Here is a 23,330-nt window from a genome sequence, read left to right as displayed (position 1 = left end):
GTCCTTTCGAATCGACTATCGTATATTTAGATCGGATATCACATTGCTGCAGTACAGTACGCGGTACCTAAGCGCATCTATTTGTTTGTTTTAAATGAATTTGTGCCAACGAAATTCAGCGCGTTCGAAAGCACGTAGAAGCTCCGCCAGCTGTACGAGTATTAAATTAACCGACCTAAACAGATTTGCGCGTTTCAAGCAATTTACTTTCGAGCAATTTTTTACAAATGTATCGCAGTTAGGTACGCGCGCCCCTCGACACAAGATCCAACGAAAACTAATATTTCTCGTACCGGTAAAAAAAAAAGTTTTATCGGATTACGAAGAATCCAAAATACGTATAACGCGGAGCCAGATCGAACGGAAATAAAAGTAACGGACGATAGAAAGAAATCCGATACCCGAAAGTACCTAGAGAATGCCGTTGATTCTTTCTTTGGGCATTTACCTACGATACAGACAAAAACCGTTGATCGTCTTTTGACAGATGCGGCTACAATTGAGCCTGTATTTTGGCAAAAAGATATTTTCAAACGTACGCGAAGAATTAGACGGTTTCGCTTTAGTGAAAAGAGTAGGGGGTTTGTACTCTCGATCCGTATACCTGACAAGCAGAGTTGTTTAATCGAAATCTGGAAACTTGAACACAGTAGTCGATACTAAACGATTTGAAAAGCTCGTTCGTGCATTCGCGAGGAAACCAGAATACATATACCGTCTCGTTGACTTGTCCCGGCCACTATCCTCGGAAACTTTCACCCGCAGTCTCGGTTTGTGACAACTTGCTTCTCTCTACGTTGCCCTATAGATCGTAGTTTGCTAACCTTTCACCAAGCTTTCGAGAACATTGGAATAGAGGCGTTTGGTAATTCTCGAGCTAGGAGGATGCATCCGGGGATTCGTGTTGATCTCGATCAACCAAACCGAAAGGTCCTCCATCACGACGAAATCGGCCCCATATAGCTCGAAACTACAACGTCGTCTGTCCATGTGCTCCTGGGAGGCCAGCATCGTCAGAACTATGGCTTCCGACATTTTCGTATAGATCTTGTCGTAATACGGTTCGCCGTCGAGCCCCGTTTGCCTGACAATTATGACCTTTGCGTTAGTCACTGAATATCTCTACCGATGAAAATTAACAGATATCTTCGCCAAAAGGTGTACAGCTAGCATCAAAGTTATCGATCATGTTCTACGCTAGATCGCTGCAAATTCGAATATTCTTCGAACAGCGATAGCGAGAAAGTAAAAAGTAACGTGTAAGTAAGCAAAGTATTATGCTCGTGGAAATAATGGCGAAAGGAACGACAGGCGGGCAGAGACGATTACCCGAGAAGAAAATACACAGATTCTAAGCATATTTGGGCGATGTTTGATCAAACTTATCGATCTCGCGGTCATCAAACGCTATCGACCGTAACGAACGGATAACCGAAACTGCTCCTCGCAACGTATAGACCGGTCGAGAGATTACTTTAAATATTCGTTCAGCTTCTCGCAGTCCCATCCTTGATCGCGAATCGATTTTACGACTTCCTCCGAATTTCCACGTTTCCTCCGTCTCCTCCTCTCCTCGTCGTATTTCTCCTGAATGGCGGTATTGCAGATATGAATCGCTTCGTGATAAGTTGAGAAAGTGTAGGGTTTCGAGCTGAATCGTAGGAGTCCTTCCCTGGAAAAGGATAGGAAAGGATCGAGAAAATTCTTTGATGGAATCTCCATCGAGAAGATTCTTTCGGAATAATTTTCAAGGCTCTTTTCTCTAACAAAATCCCTCGCCCGAGATTTCTCCGTAGACCTATAACGTACGTATAACGTATCGCGTGTCCTTTTATTTGCGCGCACGAGATTCATCGATAGCTATACGAGCATACGTTTCACGAGATAAAAAATTATTTCCCGATGGTTCGATTAAAAAATGCGATACAAACTTCGCTACGAATATCGTTTAGACGTTCGAAATACAGCGGAAGTGTAAAGTCGGAAATTTAGTTACTTGAACACCCATATTGTCATGGGAAATGTATTTGTAACCAAATACCACTGCCTTATGTCGAATTTCGTATCGTGAACCAACAACGGACGTTCTGAAATTAAAAGGAACAAGATGAGATCGCGAAAAGGTATAACATTGAAACGATTAAACGTTTTACGTACCAATGTACTTCTGAACAATGAAGTAATCTTTCGGTCTGCTTTTTATCTTTCGAAATATATCCTTTAAACTGTGAGATATGCTGATTCCCGTACCGCAACAAAGTTCGCTCGGTTTTAATATCCATATATTTCTCATTCCGTTTAATTCGTATTGCGGATCTATCTCCTTCAATCTTGCCAGTATCGGATTCGTCGCCTCTAGATATTTCTAAACGACGTAATAGAAAATTCACGGTAGCGAGATGCAAAATTTGTCGCGTCGAATCGACATTGCCAGAGTTTTTAATTTAAAAGCAAGAAATCGCTTGGAAATGGATCGTCTATTCTTTAAGACGGTACTACGCAAGCGAAAGAAAAGAAAAGAAAAGAAAAGAAAAGTACACGAGTATCGTACTTGTAGCTGATCTCGACTTTTTTCCGAGGTAGTCTCGATTCCAGCTCCCTCGTGTACGGCTGCGGTATAATCGTCCAAAAAGGAATTCCATTCCTCTTCGGAAAACTCGGTCGCAAAGTCTTTGTCTATGTTTTGGTGGATTTCACGGGCGATAAATTCCTCGCAGCGTTTTATGGCAAACTCCAGTCGACTCATTAGAATCGGCCGATGTCCCGACTCCGAGAAACCCTGGCCATCGTGCATTCTTCCGACGAACCATTTCAACAGACCAGCGGCAGCGGTCAAACGAAAATCATCGAGAAAGGCTTTCGGCTCTCTGCTCAGGTTGTAACTTCGAGGGAATAATACCGACGACACGTCCTTCTCGTACAGCCAGTGTGCTTCCTCCAACAAACGAGCCATTCCTAGCTACATTATTTCGTCATCGTCAATATTTCGTCGAGTTCGCAGCGAACTAAAGTTCGATCGAGCTTAATTAATATATTTCACATGTTTCACGATATGCATGTATCGAAGATTCTAATTATCGATGTTAACCTTGGAAGTGTAGACGAAAGGTTTTTGGTATCTGTTGAGAATGATATTGTTACTCAAGCCACGATGCCAATCGACGAAGTCGTTCCGACAGTCCCATATAAAGTCTGGCGATTTGTGACGTAATAAAGCGAAAATTACCGCCTTCTCGTTTAAAGTACCGTCCGGTTGGGTCAAATCGCCCAACGATCTTGCTTCTAAGCTGGCTACGCTACCTAAAAGTCGAAGAAGGAATTTCAGACGAAAATGAAAGTTCGTTTAGTTTTTGGTAAAAAGTTGGTGACAAGTTCAATTTTGACGATATTACTCGGACCAGAAAGACGATAGCTGTTTATAATAGACACTTTGTCAGAGTTTATACGGTCAATTTTTAATTAAAGAAACGTAGAATGTAAAGGAACGAATTTGATTAAGAAAGACAAGGAAACTAACCATAAGGTACAGCTCTCGTTTTTGTAGCTTCGTATTTTTGCACCCAACCCCTTTTCTCCAGAGCTTCTTTCAATTTCGGTAACTCACCGCGTATCAGAAATATTTTGTGCCTCTGAAACACGGTAGCACGTGCTTCAAAGTATCTTAAAACTATCGTATTACACGAATTTCTACGCAAGACTATTCAAATCTAGATAATCTATCGAATAGTTATAACGAATACGCGTACGTTCGTTTATTAACGTTTGGACGTTGTCGGACAATCCGATCGGAATTACAAAATTTTGAAACGTTTTCCTTGTAAACGGATCTGACGTCTACCTTAATAGCTCTGTCGACTTTCGCTTTAATTTTCTGATAACGCTCTTTCCTCGTCCAGTGAGTCTTACAGCAATCGTCGTCCTTGAGCACGATACTCCTGTAATTGTTGATGGTGTCGGTATCGTGCTTGTCAAAGATCTTCCGAGGGCAGCAAGAACACGTGTCCATGTAGGATTTCGGGAACGCACCGCAGTCGAGTTGTGGCAGGCTGTTAACAGCATTGATCTCATTGTCGTCCGTGTCCGGAAGTGGCCATTTTGAGTTCATTTTCGTCCAGTCTACCCGATTGTACGGATTCACTGGACTTTCCTTCTTTTCCAGACAGATCAAAGAAGTCAATTTGCAGTAGGAGTGGCTCGCTTTATCCTCGTTCGTGGAATCCGTAGTCGCTAAATCTTTCGCGGTCCTAATGTCCCTTGACCGGTGAAACGTTCTAATTTATTACACGATATCTACTGAATTTTATTCCTTCTTCTAACCAGTGATCGATTTAATCGTCGTGTTCGACTTTGATCAACCGGATCACCTAACTTGGTCGTTCGTTAGACATAGAGACGTCGAAAACTTTGACGTTTTTTCGGAACGAGATACGTACCTTAAATCAGGCGGCAAATCCATAGTTTCGTTGCGAATCGAGACAGCTATTTTACGTCAATTCCTAGATAAATTGCAAAAGTGGCGTTAATTGCGGAAACTAAATGAATTATCTAGTTGAAGTAAACGCTAGAAATATTCGGCGTGCACGGAAAGAAAAATCGACTCGAGAGGAACGTTTAGGAACAATGCAAATATTCGTCGATGGGCGTACACTTTGAACGCTAAAGCGAATGAAACGAGAAAGGCTAAATCGATCAATCTGCTTGTTTAACCCGGCCGCCTTATTGTCTGGCAAGCTTAATCGCCTAAGTAATTAACCTCTCATGCAACGAACTTTGGAGAAACTGGTTTTTGCCCTTATTAAAGGGCCATATTAATTTAACACTAACGTTATGTATCCTTCTTACGACTCGCGAAGTAAATTCATGACTAAATTATTGCGAAGAAGTTGCGTCGTTATCTTTACAGAATTTTGTGCCAATTTATATTACAATGCTCGTTTCAATCGAATTTCGAAGATAATAAATAACGAAACCAATCGATATTTAATAACACGCGGTCACCGAAATATATTCTTCGCATACTACGCAAATGTCGTTATAATTTTCATACGTGTAACAACTGTTACGAAAATAACGATGTAATTTACGACACAAAGGTAAATTTATAGATTTATGGATTTAATAATACATAATACTGTTTAGTATTTTATGTTATATCACACTCTGTTTCCCTGCCTTTGTCGCGTATTATCGATAAATTATCGATATCGACTATAATTTTAAATTAACGTACATCATACATCACGTATCATGTACAAGGCTAATACAAGTATATCCGGATATAAAGGTATTTGATAGTCGAGGCTTGTTTACACTGCAAGAGAGAAAGTAAATGAAATATAATGCAACGTTGCGTTTGCATACTATGCGATTAATATACTTCGTCTACTTATAGAAAACGACCATTTTCTTTCATTCTTATGTAAACGTTGCAAGTATATGAAACTTGTCGACCTTTTTTCTTTTGGTATCTTTTACCATGTTACGTGTACAATGTACACGCGCTATACTTGCCATATTTATTCTCGTTTGCCGTAATTGTGACGAAAAATTTCGAAATTATAAACTTCATTTCATCGTTTAAAAACTGACATCTACGTTCTTTCTATAGTAAAGATACTTTGCGACACTTGGTGGAAATTTTCTGCTCGTACACTGCGTGAGTTTGTGTAGTGACAAAGTTTTATGGATCCGCGATATTTCATTAAACGTTTCCTCATTGATGTTTTATGTATCGTGATATCTTGACTTCGAACTGGAGAAATTTTTGTGATAGATCAAAACGTAAAGTTAAACTCTAAAATTTATTTCACGGTTCTCCTATTCCGAACGGTTTGGTTCCTGCTATCTATGGATTTTTGTTGATGTGTCAAATGTCAGACATGTTGCATTTATCCGATCTTCTACTTTTTCTCCATTTTCCCAACGACTATGTACACAATGTTAATTGCCAGCTAACAGTCGTTATATCGTTTGTTTGCAATTTTTTAACCAGTAACTCTACGAATCGCGGTATAAAGACAAAAATCTGAAAAAAAAGCAGAAAATTGTATGATACACAGCAGGCAAAAAATTTGCATTAAACGTAAAATATGCTCTTGTGTAAATACGTATGTATGTTTATTTCTAGGAGCGTAAAATATATATGTAGAAAAAAACGATATCTGTGAATACCAATTTTCTCGATACACTGAAATATTTTCCATATCGATATCGTTCATGACTGCAACGAAATTCAGTGTATTAGTACTGTCAACGCTACGTTCCATATGTTTGGCGAAACTCACATGTACACTTTCATCGTATCGGTGTATCGATGATTATTTTAAAACAACGTATCTTTTTACAGCTGTAGCGATTAAAATAATCCATTTTTCAACGTAATTTCATGCCGTTCGAATATTTTACTTCATACGCGATACATCAAAGTATCCGAGAAAAAAAATACGTATAGTTGGTCGAGTTCGCGCGTCTCTAAATTACTATTATTCGATAAAAGATTAATAAAGGTATTTCTAAATTTATCGATAGAACATGAAAAGTCTTTTTACATACTATGTATTTATCTTGATCGAGCATCGGTACATTCGATTGGTAAGTGCTCGTAAATTCCATACATCTATCTAACATTTCACTGTGGTCCTATTAAAATTCAGTTGAATTCACACTACCGGACAATTTCATCCGCAATATATCGCATCATACGCCTGAACATTCCTGTCATGGGCAATTTAAAACGTTAAAATACTTCCACCTTTGAGCTCGTATTTGCCACTAGTATTAAAAATATTATTCACATATACATATTATAGAAGATTATAGAATTACGATACAATTATTTGCAAAATTCCGACGAAACGACCGATTTTAATATTATTAATTCCGATCGCAATATGTTAACCAAAAGATTCTGTTGCTCACGCGTATCTGGTGGACTACGCGAGACACTGTTCGCCACAAATATCTGAATTCTGGTCGAACCCTCGCAACGAACTTGTACAGTGAGCAACTAGAAACACTACATGACAAGCTGAAGAAAAAAAAGAACAGTCATTTTTAGTGAATCGTCGACAAATTTTATTTTTACAAGATACTGGGATGGAAACTTCTATCACCTCTTTCGATCTTTGGATAATTATATGCTGGGAAACAATTTACAAACGACACGGTTATAAATGAGAAGCTGTGTCAATTTTTCGAAGATAAAGATACTGAATTTTAGAAAGGTAGTATTGTTTAATTACCTTCCCATTATCCTTCCCACTGTGAAAGAGTAACTCGACCTAAAGGTGAATATTTTAACGAATAAAATTACCTTATTATGCACTTCACACTCCGAAAAACGGCAGAACTTTCTTCGTTACCATAGAATCTACATTTTTATTTTATCTTTTCACCCTTCTCCATCTTTCAATAAATAAAATCATTATTTCGAGTTAATCTATAATTTTAGGTTTTAGAAATAGATAATTTTAAATATAATTAGCGTTCTTTTACATTGCTTTAATATAATTCGTATAACATGCCAACGCGTCAAGACCAAAACATATTTATTCGAAACACGTAAGTAACCGATTTGCGAGTATATATGTACGTATTTGTGATAGAAAATGAAATTTTGTTTATTCGAAATACGTGTTGCCAGGATATATATATATACATGAACATGCATATAATGGGGTACAGACATCCGACAATGATATTTGGAAATCCGTTACGTTTGACTATAAATGACTGTCTGGTAGCCAAGAGGGTGGAAATCGTGCCAGCGAAACGTGCTTTCGATTCGACTTGCTGCACGAGCGAACGAGTTAACTAGCTAAGTAACCGCGCCCACTGCACTCTCTAATCACCAAAGGCACCAGGAATGCTTTTAAACTTTCCATCCACAATTACGTCCTTATTCGCATAGAAACCTCTATTAGACCTTCCATTATTCTAATTATGGAAGACCCATCTGAAATATATTGATTAAAGTTAAGAAGGTTAAGTGGTCAGGATCAAGAATTGGATCGACTATTTCTTGTTCGCTCCTCCCGCTACTTCCTCTTGTTATTTCAATGTTTATCGAAAGCATCGCGTTTACTACCGTTGTAAGTAACACATATCATTTCCATCTATTACGTCGTCAATTGAATCATTCCGATTATTCATTCTCGTTTCACCCTTTTCTTACCCTGTTGTTACGAACAGTTCAGATTTATCACGTTGGAAGGATGAAAATTTTTCGCAATTATCTAGAAGCTTGCGATCGTTTTCGTGATATAATAGCAACGCCCTTAAACGATATGGATAGGCTTACCATAAAATTTCAAAAACGTCGAAGCACGTACATGAAAAATCCTTTTGGTATAATACGCGACAATACACGAGAAGTACAACCAGCTTTCTGGCCGATGAAGTTATTTTGCACGATCGATGGTTCTCGAATAGAACGAATAGAACGAATAGAATTCTATTCGAAATAACATCTATGATTTTGAAAAGATAATGCGTCTCCGATCGACAAGTTATTTTCCGAAGTGGAGCGATCTACGAATACTTTTAATGTAACTAAAATCCCTGTACGTATATATTCTATCTTTGAGTCATGTTATACGTATAATTTCGCATTGTATATATTTATTTCATCTGTTATAAAGTTTCTAAGCAATCATGCACTGCCGAGGAAGAAACGAGTCGCAAAGTTTACTTAAAAGTTTACTTCATAAACTAGTTTTGGTTTTCCATGGTTGGAACTTAAAGCGGTCTAACTACTTATCGTATAGCATAGCGTGTAAACGGTAAACAGCGGCTCATGGAGCGACTCGCGCGCAAGAACCACAAGAATTCGTCAAGTCGATGCAATTAACATTTACGAGAAAAAGCAACGCGGCATACCGTACCTCGGAAAATCGCTTGTCTGTCGGCGGATTCTCGCGATGCGACGCAACCTGCAAAATAAGAATTTTCTATAGCACATTGCACAGCACGAAAATAGACTCGCTAAACAGTTAGGTAAATCTTATTACAAGATTCAATCTTGTTTCAAAACGCTACAGTACTTTCGTATTTGTATTCTGATGTCTGTAGATCTTACACGATGCATTTTCAACGAAGAAACAAGTTACGAAGTTTGTCGGTTAAGCTTGTGGCGCTTGTATAGTTGTTGCAGCTTTCGTTTCTTCGCGTTTCACCTCAAACTTTCCCTCCTTCCTCTCTCTTCTCTATTCTTCTTTTCTCTCCTCTTTTTTTTTCCCTCCTCGTTTCTTTCGTCATCGAAATGTTGACCATCGCTCTGGGAAAACATTGGTTCGCGATGTTTTCGCTGAAAAATTATCACATTACAACTTTCGTAAGACATTAGCGGCGTCAGAGGAAGTATCCAAACGTCTGATCGTACATCTTTGAAATTTGGAGATCGTAATTTTCGCTCGATCATTGTATCGAAGCACGCTATATCATACAGCCGCTATAAAAATCACACGGAATTCCAAAGATAAACAACCAGTATGTACTTAGTTTGTAACTAGAAATTCTGCCGTTGGACAAAAATGTTGAAAAGAGAACAGTAGATTAGAATTAGGGCATTGAACGTTTGAAGTACTTTTGCCACGAGAACATCTTTCGAGAACGTTGTTTCGTATCGTAAAGGATTAGCGATGTAAAAAGTTGAGATTCGTACGAATACCGATATTCGGACAACGTGAGCGTCCTCGGACAATGACAGTATAAGGTGATGCTTTATACCGTTACTAGCCTGTGTAATGGAATTATTGGATCGTTCTATAGTCTATTTGAGGGAAATATACCATCGTTCGATAGAGAAGTCCACTAATCGCGATTGAATGGTAGGCTTTTCGTATCGCTGTTTAACAAGCAAACTGGATAGAGGTAATTTACAAATCGATTAATAAGCACAAGCATTTCGAAATTTCTAGCCATATCGATACGAAGAATACCTTAATATTCCGTTTTTTGATTTCCAGCTGCAATTCTACGCGATCACTTGTATGATTTTCTAAATTTTCCTTTTTTGTCTTTATTTTCCACGTATATCATCAACGTTGTATCGAACGACGCGATACGATACGTTATTAAATTTCGGTCAAATCAGTTATTTACTATGTGTATTTTCTATATATATACGTATATATATTTTTATGTAGAATTTTACATATGCGAACAACGTGTCATATACGTACGTACCTCTACCTAGAGACCTACTCTGTACATATTGTTCAAAGGGAAACAGTGTATTACAGATTGCAACACCGAAGAGTACGCGTATTCGCACCAAATGTTATATCGCTAAAGGGGCCTTTGTACAATTTAAAGCAAAGTCATGTATTACATAGTAGATATTTCTTTGAGAACTATTTCTCTCCGAGAACTGCTCTACTTTGCCTTCCGTTGCTCTACTTCCGCCTAACATGAACGAATTCAAACTCTGCCGGTAAAGTTTCCATCTTCTACTATACTCGTATCGTTTCGGGTACCAATACTTTTCCCTCTTTTCGCGCGCCTACTTCCAGTCCGTGTAATTTTCACATTCTTTCCAAAAGAGACGACGTTTTTATGTATATTTTTTTTTTTTTTTTAGCAATTTATCGTAATTTATCGTTTAAAGTATATCGCTTCGACATCGTCGAGCGACAACGCGGAGCATGTAACTTACAAAGATAGTTTAATCACACGAATATCGGACGGTGATGCTCCAGATGTGATTACACGTAATATCCGATGAAACTGCATCGAACTGGTCTACGATTAAAATACTATCTCGAAATTCGGTTATCGATCGGAAACAACCTCGGAGGGTATGAACAGGTGATCAAAGCCGAAGCCTGTAATCTCGTTTCCTTCTACAGTCATAGAGCAATATGTAGTTCTTGGATAAATTTCCCAAAATTTGTCCGACTCGATAAAGTTTCGGCATTGAGAAGTTTACATTGCAGTCACGTACTTGAAACACGTGATCAGTTCATCGCTGTCGTGATAAAAAGATGGTGATAAATTCCGGCATCAACGTCCATACTTGAAAACTTTAAGGGTTTAGTAAAGTTTTCTGTTGCCTTCCAAAGTTATTCCCATTTCCATCGTGGTTTTAAAACATTTGGTCGAATAAATGTCGACCAGAGTTTTTTAAAAAAGACATCGGCGTTGTTTAAAATATCTCAACGCAAAGCGCCTTAATTATTCACCGTTAGGCCGGTTACGTGTTCGATGCTTTTTATATTCTTCAACTTCGTCGAGACCAACTTTATAAACCGACTCCTACGTCGGACTCGATAATTTCTTTGGGAAAACGCTTCGTACGTTTTAGTTGCTTGTTTTATATTTACAATTTTTTTTTTTTTTTTTTTTCTATTAGCTTAAAAGCGCAGAAGATACCACTTCGTTTCCTCAAGTTGAAATGTTTAAACCCCGGATAGGACTTTAAGAAATAAGAGGTGTTTATACGATGAAAAAAGTACGGTTAATTATTTTCCCTTTTTTTTTTCAGCAAAAACGTTCCTTTCGTGTTCCCGACAGAACCATTTCCTTTCCTATCCAGAGTCGTTTCTTGCTCGAAGTGGCTAATTACGTGAGAAAAACATACTCTCCGCCTACTTGTCTCTTCGTTTCTCTTTCTCTGCCACGAAAGTAAGCAGTACTTTGTAATGATCCCATTTTAAGAACCGAGAAAACAAACGAGTCGGCAATTATTCTTGCAATTGTACCTTTTGCATTTCGCTTCGGATTGCCGGTGTCACGTGTTTCAGGCACAAATAACTCTCCTCCTCGTTGAAATGGCTTCTCACGAGATTTCCCCCGTTATTCTCGCAGACGACAAAAAGATACAAACAACTCTGACCCGCGTCTGTATTCCGCGTCCTGTACTCTATAAACGAAACGTAATCATTCCTGTTATTAGTACCGTTTTTCAGTGAAAGTATTTAAGCAAAGCGCGCTCAGTTTTTTCCAGCTAATACGAGATACGTTGTTCCACCGTAGCTAACGAGAAACGATTCGTTTCTAAGGCATATTACAATTTTCACGAAATTTTTATTCCGTCCGATATTATTTATTTACGCTCGAAGAAACAAATGGATAAAATTACCGGTAAAATCAGAGACGCGTCAACGATTCTTCTGTATCTGACAGAGACCTTTGATCGATTCGGATTATCCGTCCTAAACGTTTCGACCATTTTCTTAATATATCAGACGCGCGTAGAATTTTCACAAGGTTTTCAAGGGCTGACGTTCCACAAGCAGAATGTAAAATTTTCCATAAAAAGTTGGAACGGTCGTAAGCTTGTCTGCGTCTATCCGGACGTTGCATCGAGAGCATTGACGTATCTAACAGTAGACATACACATGTACGTGTAATTACAGTCTTTCTGTAGATAAACGACCTCGTGGTAGTCCACTCTACGCAGTAGCGATGCGCATATCAAGATCGTGTACGATTAACGAACGCGTGAACGAACGTTCTGAAGGAATTAAAGTAAATATTTCTATCGTTGCAGCGCAAAAACTTGGTGAACTTTCCAGGAGTAAGCGTCTGGTAAATTAATATTATCGGAATAATTAGATTTCAAATAATACAACAGTCTGTTAAAACGAACAAACCGATGACTCAATGGTGGATCGACGATTAAAATCTTGTTTCAGTCACGTTGTTACTGCGACGTCTAAACTAGAATAAGACAAATATAAATTAGATACAATATAAAATATAAAATATAAATTGAGAATACGGCTCGCTACCGACGATTCGTGAAGTTATCGTGCTTGTGCTCGGATAAGTTTCATCGTACGTATTATTACTTCATAAAGAAGTCTGGCTCAAAATTAATCGTCGTAAGAAAGGAACCAAGGTAAGAAATCGTAATATTTCGCTTATTGGGTGGTACTTGCTTGTTTCCTTGTTCTCTTTTTCGTTCATTTATCTTTTTATATTTCGCATAAAATTTGTCCATTAACTTGATGATAAGGAATATCACGATAACCGATATCGCAACGATACTAATATAAGTATGTACACGCTGTCGTAGATTATTATATTTTCATAAATATCTTCTCTATTTTCACGCTAGCAGAGATAGGCTTATTTATTAAAACTAATCTACGCTGTGATAATAGCTCGTAGCTTATTATAGAAACGATTCTAACTTTGAACGAACGTAGTCGATAATTTAAGTTGGATGATAGACAAAATTTTATTCGGTGGAAGGCTATTACCCGGTTATTACCGAAGAAACTTCCGTTCTTAATCGCTGATCAACGATTCCGACTAAATTCGCAAGAATTTGATTCCGTGAAAACTACAAGGAAGAAAACTACATTTGCAGTAAACGATGTGAAAAATCAGTAGGTGTCTATCTGTACGTAATGCGTGCAAACGATGACACGATCGCGTCTCCGTTTTCAAGTGTGACATATTACATGCCTGCTGGCCATGACATCGGACTTGATAAGCGTATTCCGTGCTAAAAAGAGCATTCGCGGTTCAATAACCTATGAACGAGAAAAAGAGACATTTAGTATACTTAGATGCGTGATCTATCGACCATGAGCCTCGAAGCATCGACGAGCTGAATACTCCATTCTCTTTCATCGCCTTAACCTATTTCCCTTGATCTATTAGCTTTCTTCGAAAATACCTTCTTCGTAATGGACTTCGTGACATGGAACGCAGTATCGTGCATCGTTTCTCCATTCTGTATGGAACGTTCTTGGTTAACTATTGGATCACGACGATTCGATTCACGAATCAGCAATTTCTTTCCTTTTCCGTTTCGTTACGTTCGATGATAATTGTACCAATTGCGATGCATTTCTTATGAACACTTACAAATTACTGTTTTATATTATTTTATTGAATTAGGTATGATCCATTTCGTTCTATTTCCATTATTATATTCGCGCATAATTCGGTAAAGTAATGTAAAACAAAAAACATTATGCGTCTATTATTTCCTTATAAAACGAAAGAAACTTATTGGACAACCTAATAATAAGCGTGGAAAAGGGCGCTTATCGTCACACGATTTCAATGTTTGAAATGCGCTTGTTCGTGACGTTAGCCGTTGATGCTTGAAGCAAATATTATGTAATCACTTATATATATATTTTTATTTTTATTTATGTTTATATATATATATATATAAACAGACATGCACGTATTCGAGTAAAAGAGATAGATATCCTATCACGTTAGTTTCTGATAACTCGATCGGTGAAATACTGTAAAAGCATTTGTAAATAGGCGTCCGTTTTAGACATTGATCGCTGAGTCGTTGTAAAGTATAAAACGTTTAGAAGTACAAGTGTCTAACTATGACCATATCGTTGTTTTTGATTATGATTTCCATCAAATTGTTAAACTTGTTATGGTAATAATTAGTTAAATAGTTTACAGCGATCCCTTCTGATTTCCTAACTTCAGACGTTGAAAATACATCCAAAAATAACAAAATTAATTTACACGTTACAACAGCGAATAATTTCTCGATTCGATGCAAGTTGTATATCGCCGAACAAAGTTTAAATTTATCGATCGGAGTTTGAAATTGAAAAAACTATATGTCAAATGTAAATGTTTGCTTAATAGATTGGCTACAAATTTTTTAGTCTCGCTCTTACATGCGTTAGTTGTATTATTTTCGGGACCTCGTATCAATGCATTTCGCTTTGCGCAATAAGATAAATTGAACGAGATAAACGTTGGAAATAAATTTCAACAAACTCTGTAAATTCATTTTGAACTCTTCTAGTTTCCTGTCATGTCACAAAGATAAATTATTTTTCTCATCTAAACTTCGAGTTTTAACATTTACCGTATCACCTGTTACCGTAACTTAACCGTTGAACCACGTATTTGTAACTGTTTCGAGTTCTCTTCCACATCTCTAATACTTCTATACTACGATACAAACAAAGTTTTCCCTTTTCCCCTCACAGATACGTTTACAGAACGTTAGGCATCGAAACTTTTCGCAAACGTTATCGAATCGTTTAATTTCGTCGATATATATCGATATATGTTCTTAACAAATTAAAACTGACGAGTAATGCAACTGCGAGTTAAGGCGATGCAACGCCTCGATTACAATTCGAGGTAAACTTCCAATGGAATAGAGCAACGTCGTTCGCTTAAGTCCATGATAAATTTCATCAAAGGACTTATCGCAGCAAGCTAAAGGATTCTCGATAAACTCTTTTCTTTGCGACCATTAAGAAGCTCGTGAAACACGAAAAGGACATAACCAACTTTCTTCTCGATAGCTTTATTCCGATATTTTCCATTCTAAAAAACTTACGAACGATCAGTTGTAATTACTTTTTGTTTCCGACTGTGGATAAGCATGGTAACATACGTTTATGTCTGAGACACGGTAATTTTAATCTACGAAAGTAATACGCATTTATGAAAAAATATTTAATTTTAATAAAATATCTGTAGTTTGTAATTATTAAAAAACAAAACATTCCCTCGTGACACTCATAATTTGAGATACACACTGTCTGTCTGCGAAAAATAAGCAAAGTTGTTAACAATAATAACAAAGCAGAGACATCGTTTTAAGAGAAAAATATTTTATCGTAGTGATCAACGACCTATACCGCCAACTAATGCGTCGAATAAGGATGTATTTCAACGTGACAGAAATTTCGTATTAACGTCGTTTTGTTATTTTTGGAACAGACTATGTATTATACATACGTTCGTTGTGAAAAATGTATAAAGAATGAAGAATCAGAAAAGTGTTAACAGTTGAAAATATATAGAAAGCCTAGGCGACGTTCGGTTATAAGTCTCGATCTATTTTCGACAAAATAGATTTGAAATTAAAAATCGAAAGGTAGAATGTAGAAACCCTACTCGTTGTTAGCAAGGTAGAGCTTGTTCCTGCCAGTATTCTAAAATCAGCAGGAGCAAAGATTGGTACTAACGGTCTTCTCTTCTTTGTACGTTTTCCTTCGTCCTCCTCTTTCTCTTCTCTCTCTCTCCCTGTCTCTCTTTCTTCTCTTCTTTCTTCGAAGAAAATCATGTTCAAAGCAACTTGTAAAAGCGCTTCCTAAGACAAGAGATAACAAAAAGCAGACGGTGGTATATATTAAAGACGCTAGCATAACTTTGATGGTACACAGAGAATGTGGGGAGAAGATGGCAAGTACGTTTCACAAGACCACGAAAGTCAAACCAAAAGACAGACCTAAGGTACCGAGAGTGAAATAAGTGTAAGAGGATGGAGAATAGAGAAAGGAGAAGAGCAGTTCGTAATGATTGGCACACGGATATACGTGCATGTTCATCGTGAGGGGTGAGAAGTTTGAATAGGTTGCCGAGGGCGTAACAACGTCGTAGGCCTTGTATACCTTGCTTCGCTTCACCTCGCATCGCTATATACGACTAAGTACAATATAACTCTCTCCTTTCCCTTGTCCCTACCGTCTGACATAGCGGCCCTGAGCAATGGACGAGTTTAGAACCAGCGACCTAAGCTTTATCTACGAACCGCCGTTCGGATTAACGAAACAAAGAGCTGCCATGCTGCGAAGTGTGCTCTTTCGTCTGTTAACAACGGTCTTCATCTTCTCGATGCCATCTTCTCCTTTTCCTTACTGTTTCCGGCGACCTCTTGAAAATTTCAGTTTTTCCTATCCTCTTCGCGTGTTTCTGCCCCTACCTCACATACTCTTCCTATATATACTCTCGTTTCTTTGTGATTTTCGCAAGTCATGTCTTTTAACTTTGGAAACCGCGCGAATGTAGAATTGGACTTATCGTATCAAGTTGCGCGCTTCCATATTCCACGATCCACAAGCTTGACGCGTTTCGCGATATTTTATCTTAATGGCAATGGCAATAATATTTACATAATAGCGTGTAATGGAATAGTCACTTTCCTGTACACAATTTTTAAACTATAGCTTTGATCTAAGTGCACTTTTATGACCGGCAACTTATCACTTCCATAAATTCTTTAACCCTCCATTACTTACTTCTAACCGCTTTCTTGCGTTTTATGAGTTTACGACATTTTACGATTAATCGAATTTTTGTCGCGCACTCACCTTCGCTTATGAGGCTCCCAAGAGCGAGACCGATTTAGTCGATAAGAACTTGGGAATTCCACAAAAGTGACGTACGACGAACCTGTCCTTTCGCTGCGTTTAATCGTTCGTTGATCAAACTTTTTAAACTATCCTCTATAAGTAAACTTCTTCGATACATATTCGTCGATCCAATCTTATTATCGTAGAAGACAAAATTGCAAATACTTTTACTACACCTTTAACTAAGAAGAAAATAACGCTTTAACGGTTGAACTAAGATCTCGGATACCGGAAAGTCGCGAAAGTTTGAAAGCTGGTCGAAGACGCGGCTGTCGATTGATTCGGACACTCGAGCCAACTCGTCTTCTAATTTAATTTCGACGGCAACGATATGCAGTTCGTAGTTACCGCTGCTGCTGCTACTGCCGGTATATTGAAGTAAACATTACACAGTTCGCATCGTTCGATGTACAGTTATCCGGACATTGTGCTCGGTAAGTTTGCTCGCATAGTTGTGTCCAGATATGGCATCTCTGCGCATGCATCTTCCTTCGAGTTTGCTGCTCTAATCTTCTACGAAACAGCTGCGCGATATTGGAACGGCATGCAAGGTGTATACTACTCGAGGGCAAAATTCACGGAGTAATTAACGAGAAATCTCTGAAAAAGCCACGATCGTGATACAAAAAAAAATATCGATGAATTTTTGCTTTAGAATTAGTTGAATCTTATTTATCTTTAGACTTCGCTGACAAAGACGGGACCACGGGAAACGGAAAGAGCGTACGAGTGTTCCTGCTGTTACAGCAGAGTAGAAATCCTCGATATCACGCCTCACTTACCGAACAGCAGTAGTTTTCCTATCGTAACTCTATGCATTCAAAGAAGTTTGATGGGAAAGTAATATGCTCTTTCTTGCGGAGTTACTTTTTTCCTTTATTTCTTCGCTAAGTTACTCTGACGTTGTTACGGATCAAAATAATTATATTTCGTTCCATTCGTTTTTTTTTTTTTTTTTTTCTTACCTTTCTCTCAACGACATCGACTCTATAATATATTACTTTTCTATTTTGTAATCTTTTGCGCATCTTTTGCGCTTAATCTATAATCAGATCAGAATGCATCATCGAGTTTCATTTTCTTCAACGTTTCTCGTTCGTTCTTCGTTATAAAATATTCCAAAGTGTTGGAATTCCTAATAAATTTGAAGGATTTAAATTTTTCTTCGCCAAGCTACCCCTTAATACTGCAAGTTATTAACTTTCCAACTGACCTGACGTTCGAGGCATTCCTCCTTCTAGAAGAAAGCTACTTCTAGCTCCATAAATAATCAAGACTGGAGTAGAAGCTACGCAGTTGCGAAGTTTACAACTAATACTACCGTTCGGTTCTCACTTTTGCAACAACGAATAAATTAACTCGCTAGGAATCTTACTCGCGATCTTATTCGCGTCCATAAATGGCAAATTCCTAAATTTATAAATGGATCTTGATAAAAAATTGCTATACTTTTCCGGATCGACTTACATTCAGTTTAAAAGCGATATTATTCACATATTGACATATACGTGTTTTTTCTTTTCAAACGACATAAGTTTAAAATGAAATAAACCAAGTATGAAGGAACGTTCAAGCATGGATGACTAGAGCGACAGTTTCTGAAAATACTGCGATAAACGTTGGTCAGGATCGCTGTTGGAACACAACGATATTGCACGCATAGGGACAAATATTCTTACACAGACACCTACACAGGCATTTGAACAGGACATTTACACAGGTCATACTCGTTACTGTGTAGAGAGTGGAGTTCAAAATATTTAAGGGATCATGGGTCACTACCTACGTCTAGTCTGAGAGTAACTGGCCAACAATCAACGATTCTTACATACGTTGTTAATTATATCACTCGCTTATATTCATCGGGTTCTGTAGTTCTGTTTAATAAACATCACTGAATATTATTTCAACACAAACATCGTGTTTTCCACAGATTATTAATCTTAACTTCAAGATTAAATTCTAACGATCGCAATTACCAGCAACGACGTCGAAAGACTAATTGTAATAGCACGTTTGCGGAGATCGATGGCAACAGAAATCCTATGTCTAGACAGCTTTATATTTAACACTGTGTGGAAGCAAATTCGTCCGCTTCAATTAACGTGTCTTGAGAATAACTTGAAAGCAGAAAAATAGTTATCCGTGTTATGGTTATGCGATGGATGTGGAATTAAAGAAACGCGTGGGTAAATTGTAAGTGATATATTTATTGTGAATGTAAAGAACAAAATGTGGAATATATGTAAGCTGGACCAAATCCGCACGCTAGCAATGTTACCCTGAGACTAAAAGAACGCTGAAGCGAACGTCGCACGTGTACCGCTTATGGTCTGTCGTCGACGCATTCTTTCGTCTATGCGCTATCGATGACCTCGGCGCTTGAGAAAGCTGAAGACCAGATGTAGAGTTTTCCTAGGTGTGTCGATCACTTCGACAATCCATACACCTAGAACGTTCACACTGAAACGACATGATCCGAGTACCTATGTTCGCCCAAGTACCTTTACACGTACGTATCGTGCTAGATACGATATCTCTGTAGAATATTGTAAATCGTGCGGAACGTAACAGGATGGTCAAAAGGTGGAAAGGCTGATGAATCCGAAACGAAGTATAAACTTCCAAAGGAAGTAATCTTGAGATCCCATACGGTTCGTGTCAAGGGTGTAATTGGAGCCTGAAGGCAATCACGAGATTATCTCGGACATCGTTCGCTTGTCATGTCTCTCGACACCCCTTACACGCTACTGCCTTCCGGTAGAAACAAAGGTACCCAGAGGAAGCTTCATTAAGCCGTCGCTCTACCAACAAAGCGCCGATAGTTTCGGTTAAATTGTTAAATGAAATGCAGGTCAGCTATAAATACAGCGATCTATCGATGGAAACTTTGACATCGGCCATTTGCGTTTACAGCGCTCGACTTCCTCGGATAAACCCGAACGATATTCGCTCAAGTGGTTAATCTTTATCGTTCGAACTCTCTGAACTCTAAACTTTAGAATATTTTGTTGGTATTGATCATCGTAAGACTGTCGGAGATCGAATACACGTTAAACGTTTATTAGTTCGTAGACTGCCATAAAGTTATCGTCGATTGTCAGAGCGATGGCATTCGAGCAGAATGAAGTTAAAAAAGCAGCGAGCGTCATATGTAACGTTTAAAATGAATTTTATAGCGCGTAATCGTTCGGCACGGTTGAATTCTCGCAAGTAAATTTGATTTTCCGCTCGGCGTTACTGACGTGCAGATAATGGCCAATATGGACCTCGAAAGTGACCCGCTACCTCCAACGTTAACACCCTAATAGCTTTCTCGTAATAATCTACGTAAAGCAACGAATCTGCCTCTTTCTCTCGTTAGTGCCATTAGTGTCGCGTATCTCTATTTAAAGTATTTCCTCCGACCTCTTCTTTCTTTGAAGATCGAATGAAACGGAACGACTCGTGCGTTGAAATACGTAGTGAAAGATTTTCGATGTCGAAAAGTAGGTTAGTTACCTATTATAATATACGTGTACATGTATACGACTAAAGAGACATCGAATAAAGCCGAATGGCTTTCGGTTCAAGCGATTTTCAAAGTCCTACTTCGCTTTTTCGCTGTCTATTGTTTCGATGGAAGGAATACGGAAGAAAGCGACAACGAACAACTCGAAATCCATTTAGCTGTAAATTGCTACTCGTTCGCTTCAACCGCGACCGAGGCAGGACAAGAAAATGCTCGACTGTTTCTACATGCTCGTATATTTAGAACACGCAAAAAGTCGTTGTTGCTTTAAATGAAAATACGCAGGATAATACACGTACCGCATATATTTGATTTAATTATAACGATTATTATTTAATCTTTATTCGTGATTTAAACAAAGTACATACACGTGGGAACGAAATGGAAAATTTATGAGCCGATGAATAACATTTCGGCATAGCGTAGTAAAAGATTTCACAATCGAACTATACACGTTGATCGTCCAGTTTCTTCGGCGAGTGATCGAGTCACGCGATCGCGTAAAACGAAACGAGCAGTTAATCACTTTAAATGGAATGAAATATAAAATTTCGATGAACTTACGCGCGTGAATATATTAAGGATTTTCCGACAGCATATGGACGTTTTACATACATTTTCACTCGGTGGAAAAAGCGTCGTATGTATTCGACACAGCATAAACTACGAAACCCTCTTTTACGACTCGTTTTTACGCGACTACGCGAACAAGACACTTACATACCACATTTTTGACGCAAATTCTGCCGTTAAACGTTGAAAGATGTGATTCGCGTAAAAGTATTTTTATGTAAGGAGGTAATATTTTTAATTTCAGTCTCTGCTAGAATCGAATTTTAGATAAACGCATCGCCTTTGAAATAAATCTTCGTTTTACGTTGTCCGGTTCACCGAGATATACATTGTACGTACATCTATCGTATATGGATTACAGAAACTACGAAAAGATCCGTAGAGCGTAGGTTAAAAGACGGTTTAGATGGCAAACGATAGCAGACACGGCAAAACCGCATTATTTCCGATTTACCGTAGCATCAAAGACCTTCTGTTGTTTCCGTGACTCGGTCAAAGAAGGAAGCCAGCTGTTCGTGTCATATCGAGGTAATTCGATGTGTATGGTTAAAGAATGTTTCTTTCGTCGTCTGATCATTCGCTCTTTCAAAGTACTGTCGAGACTGTCATTCAAAGATCGCGCAACACGCGAAGGAAATGTTACAATTTTCACTTTAGCATACTCTATGGTGTATTCTTCTTCCTATTTGCCTCCGTTTGCAATGTAAATTCAGCGTGTGGTGCATCGAGAGATAAAATAATATAGCAACTAGAGACTAAAGAAATAAAAGTCCTGTTTCAACAATTATTAAATATCTTTGTTTCGTTTTCCGTTTCGTCAGCTAGAATCATACGGAAAAGACGAGCGTAGACTGCGGAACACGGAGGCTATCCAACTGATGTCGTTGTGATTGTCTTTCTTTCGAGTTATTGCGTTCACCCAGCGACCTATTTCGTTATTCGCGTTTCTCACTTTACTGTAACGGCGAAGTATGAAAATTGAGAAAAAAGAAATCAGTCGTCAAACGGAAGTCGCAACAGTCTAAATTGGTCTGAACGAACTTTCCCAATTGCATAGATCGTGCGTCGTTGATGGCGCCAAGCGACACTCGTTCATTTCGTTAGAAAATTGAGACGTATATTATTATAACGAGGGAAATAGAAAGCAGAGGAACGGTATATCGTGGAAAGAGAAACAACGGGGAAGGGGAGCAAAGGAGGGGAGAAGAAGAGAGACGGAGAATCAAGATAAAGGTGAAAACGACGATGTCCGGAACTTCAACGTCAACAATTTCCGTCTACGTTTCTACTTTTTAATTACAGAGTCGCGTGAGCCTCTGGCATTCGCAGCGGACGACGACAGTCGCGCTTGACGAGGCTGCCTCCGCTTGAATCCCCCATTCACGCCATTTTTTGCGGTCTTCCCATTACCGAGATTGTGTGTCTTTCGCTTATTCTCCCTTCGTTATGTCTTCTACTCTTCGGCCTCGGCAACTTAACGATCTACTCCCATTCTCCCCTCTAAACCACCAACGAGAACCGAAACGCCTGCGTCTCTCTCATAACTGTTTTTATACATATACGTGTACGTACGTAAGTCCAGTTCCAAGCTCACAGTATTTTCACCAAGTCTTTGTTCGATGCTCATCCTTTCATATACGTATACGTAAGAAGACGTTGACAAGTGTGGCAATTTTTTTTTTTTTTTTTTTTCTTGAAAAATCAATCTCGAACTTCGCGCATTTCTTTCGAAAAAATAAATAACGCGGTTTCGGAGGAATTGCCGAATTACGTAGACGTTTCCGATCCAGATTGCGGAATTTTTGCAAGGAGAAGGAAATTCTAGAAACGATCGTTAGAAATGTACTGGGAAAATCGGTAAGGAAACGTACGATGCATCCGAACGAGGTCTTTTTTAGTATGTACATTCGATTGAATCAGCGTTCTACGGAGGAGCAATTCTTTACAGGTGTAAAACGCGGCCGCTTGTTTGACGGTAACTCGTCCTTCGTCTGAGCGTTATCGGAAAATTAAAATGTCGCTGTAAAGGTAACTCTTCCCTCTCAGGAAGAGACCAGGATAAAACTTCGTCTTATTCTTTCTATTCTAGAAAGACGATATATTAAACTTGTCTTAAGGTCGCTCTATTTGTTCGAAACTTTATGTTTCCAGTTTGCAAT

The 23,330-nt window shown here is 38.4% G+C and overlaps 2 protein-coding genes and 1 long non-coding RNA gene across 9 annotated transcripts in view; 1 reads left to right on the top strand and 2 right to left on the bottom strand.

Annotated features, from left to right (window-relative positions):
• The window catches only part of LOC139991128 (tubulin glycylase 3A), a 33,765-nt gene that overhangs the window by 1,582 nt on the left and 8,853 nt on the right, over positions 1–23,330 (bottom strand). Inside the window, exons 2-10 of one of the 6 annotated variants that reach the window (XM_072010945.1) lie at positions 4,434–4,496; positions 3,839–4,271; positions 3,518–3,629; positions 3,089–3,300; positions 2,552–2,959; positions 2,158–2,365; positions 1,997–2,087; positions 1,475–1,672; positions 825–1,084 (exon numbers count right to left, since the gene is read on the bottom strand). In XM_072010945.1, the coding sequence (XP_071867046.1) occupies positions 825–1,084; positions 1,475–1,672; positions 1,997–2,087; positions 2,158–2,365; positions 2,552–2,959; positions 3,089–3,300; positions 3,518–3,629; positions 3,839–4,271; positions 4,434–4,456 (1,945 nt within the window). In that variant the 5' untranslated portion in view covers positions 4,457–4,496. The remainder of the gene's footprint in view (positions 1–824; positions 1,085–1,474; positions 1,673–1,996; positions 2,088–2,157; positions 2,366–2,551; positions 2,960–3,088; positions 3,301–3,517; positions 3,630–3,838; positions 4,272–4,433; positions 4,497–23,330) is intronic. The other 5 variants (XM_072010955.1, XM_072010966.1, XM_072010976.1 and 2 more) reach the window with 5 other exon arrangements.
• The window catches only part of LOC139991141 (lysosomal acid glucosylceramidase-like), a 36,291-nt gene continuing 25,401 nt past the window's right edge, over positions 12,441–23,330 (top strand). Inside the window, exon 1 of one of the 2 annotated variants that reach the window (XM_072011050.1) lies at positions 12,441–12,841. The gene's annotated coding sequence lies outside the window, so the exon portion shown is untranslated. The remainder of the gene's footprint in view (positions 12,842–23,330) is intronic. The other variant, XM_072011059.1, reaches the window with a different exon arrangement.
• On the bottom strand, positions 17,129–18,699 carry LOC139991111 (uncharacterized). Its single transcript, XR_011800734.1, has 2 exons — positions 18,301–18,699; positions 17,129–18,222 (listed from the first exon to the last, which is right to left on the bottom strand). It is a non-coding gene; the product is annotated as an uncharacterized lncRNA (long non-coding RNA).

The sequence above is a fragment of the Bombus fervidus genome, chromosome 1 (assembly GCF_041682495.2).
Source record: "Bombus fervidus isolate BK054 chromosome 1, iyBomFerv1, whole genome shotgun sequence".
NCBI classification, from domain to species: domain Eukaryota; kingdom Metazoa; phylum Arthropoda; class Insecta; order Hymenoptera; family Apidae; genus Bombus; species Bombus fervidus.
This window is presented reverse-complemented; position numbering and strand designations above follow the sequence as displayed.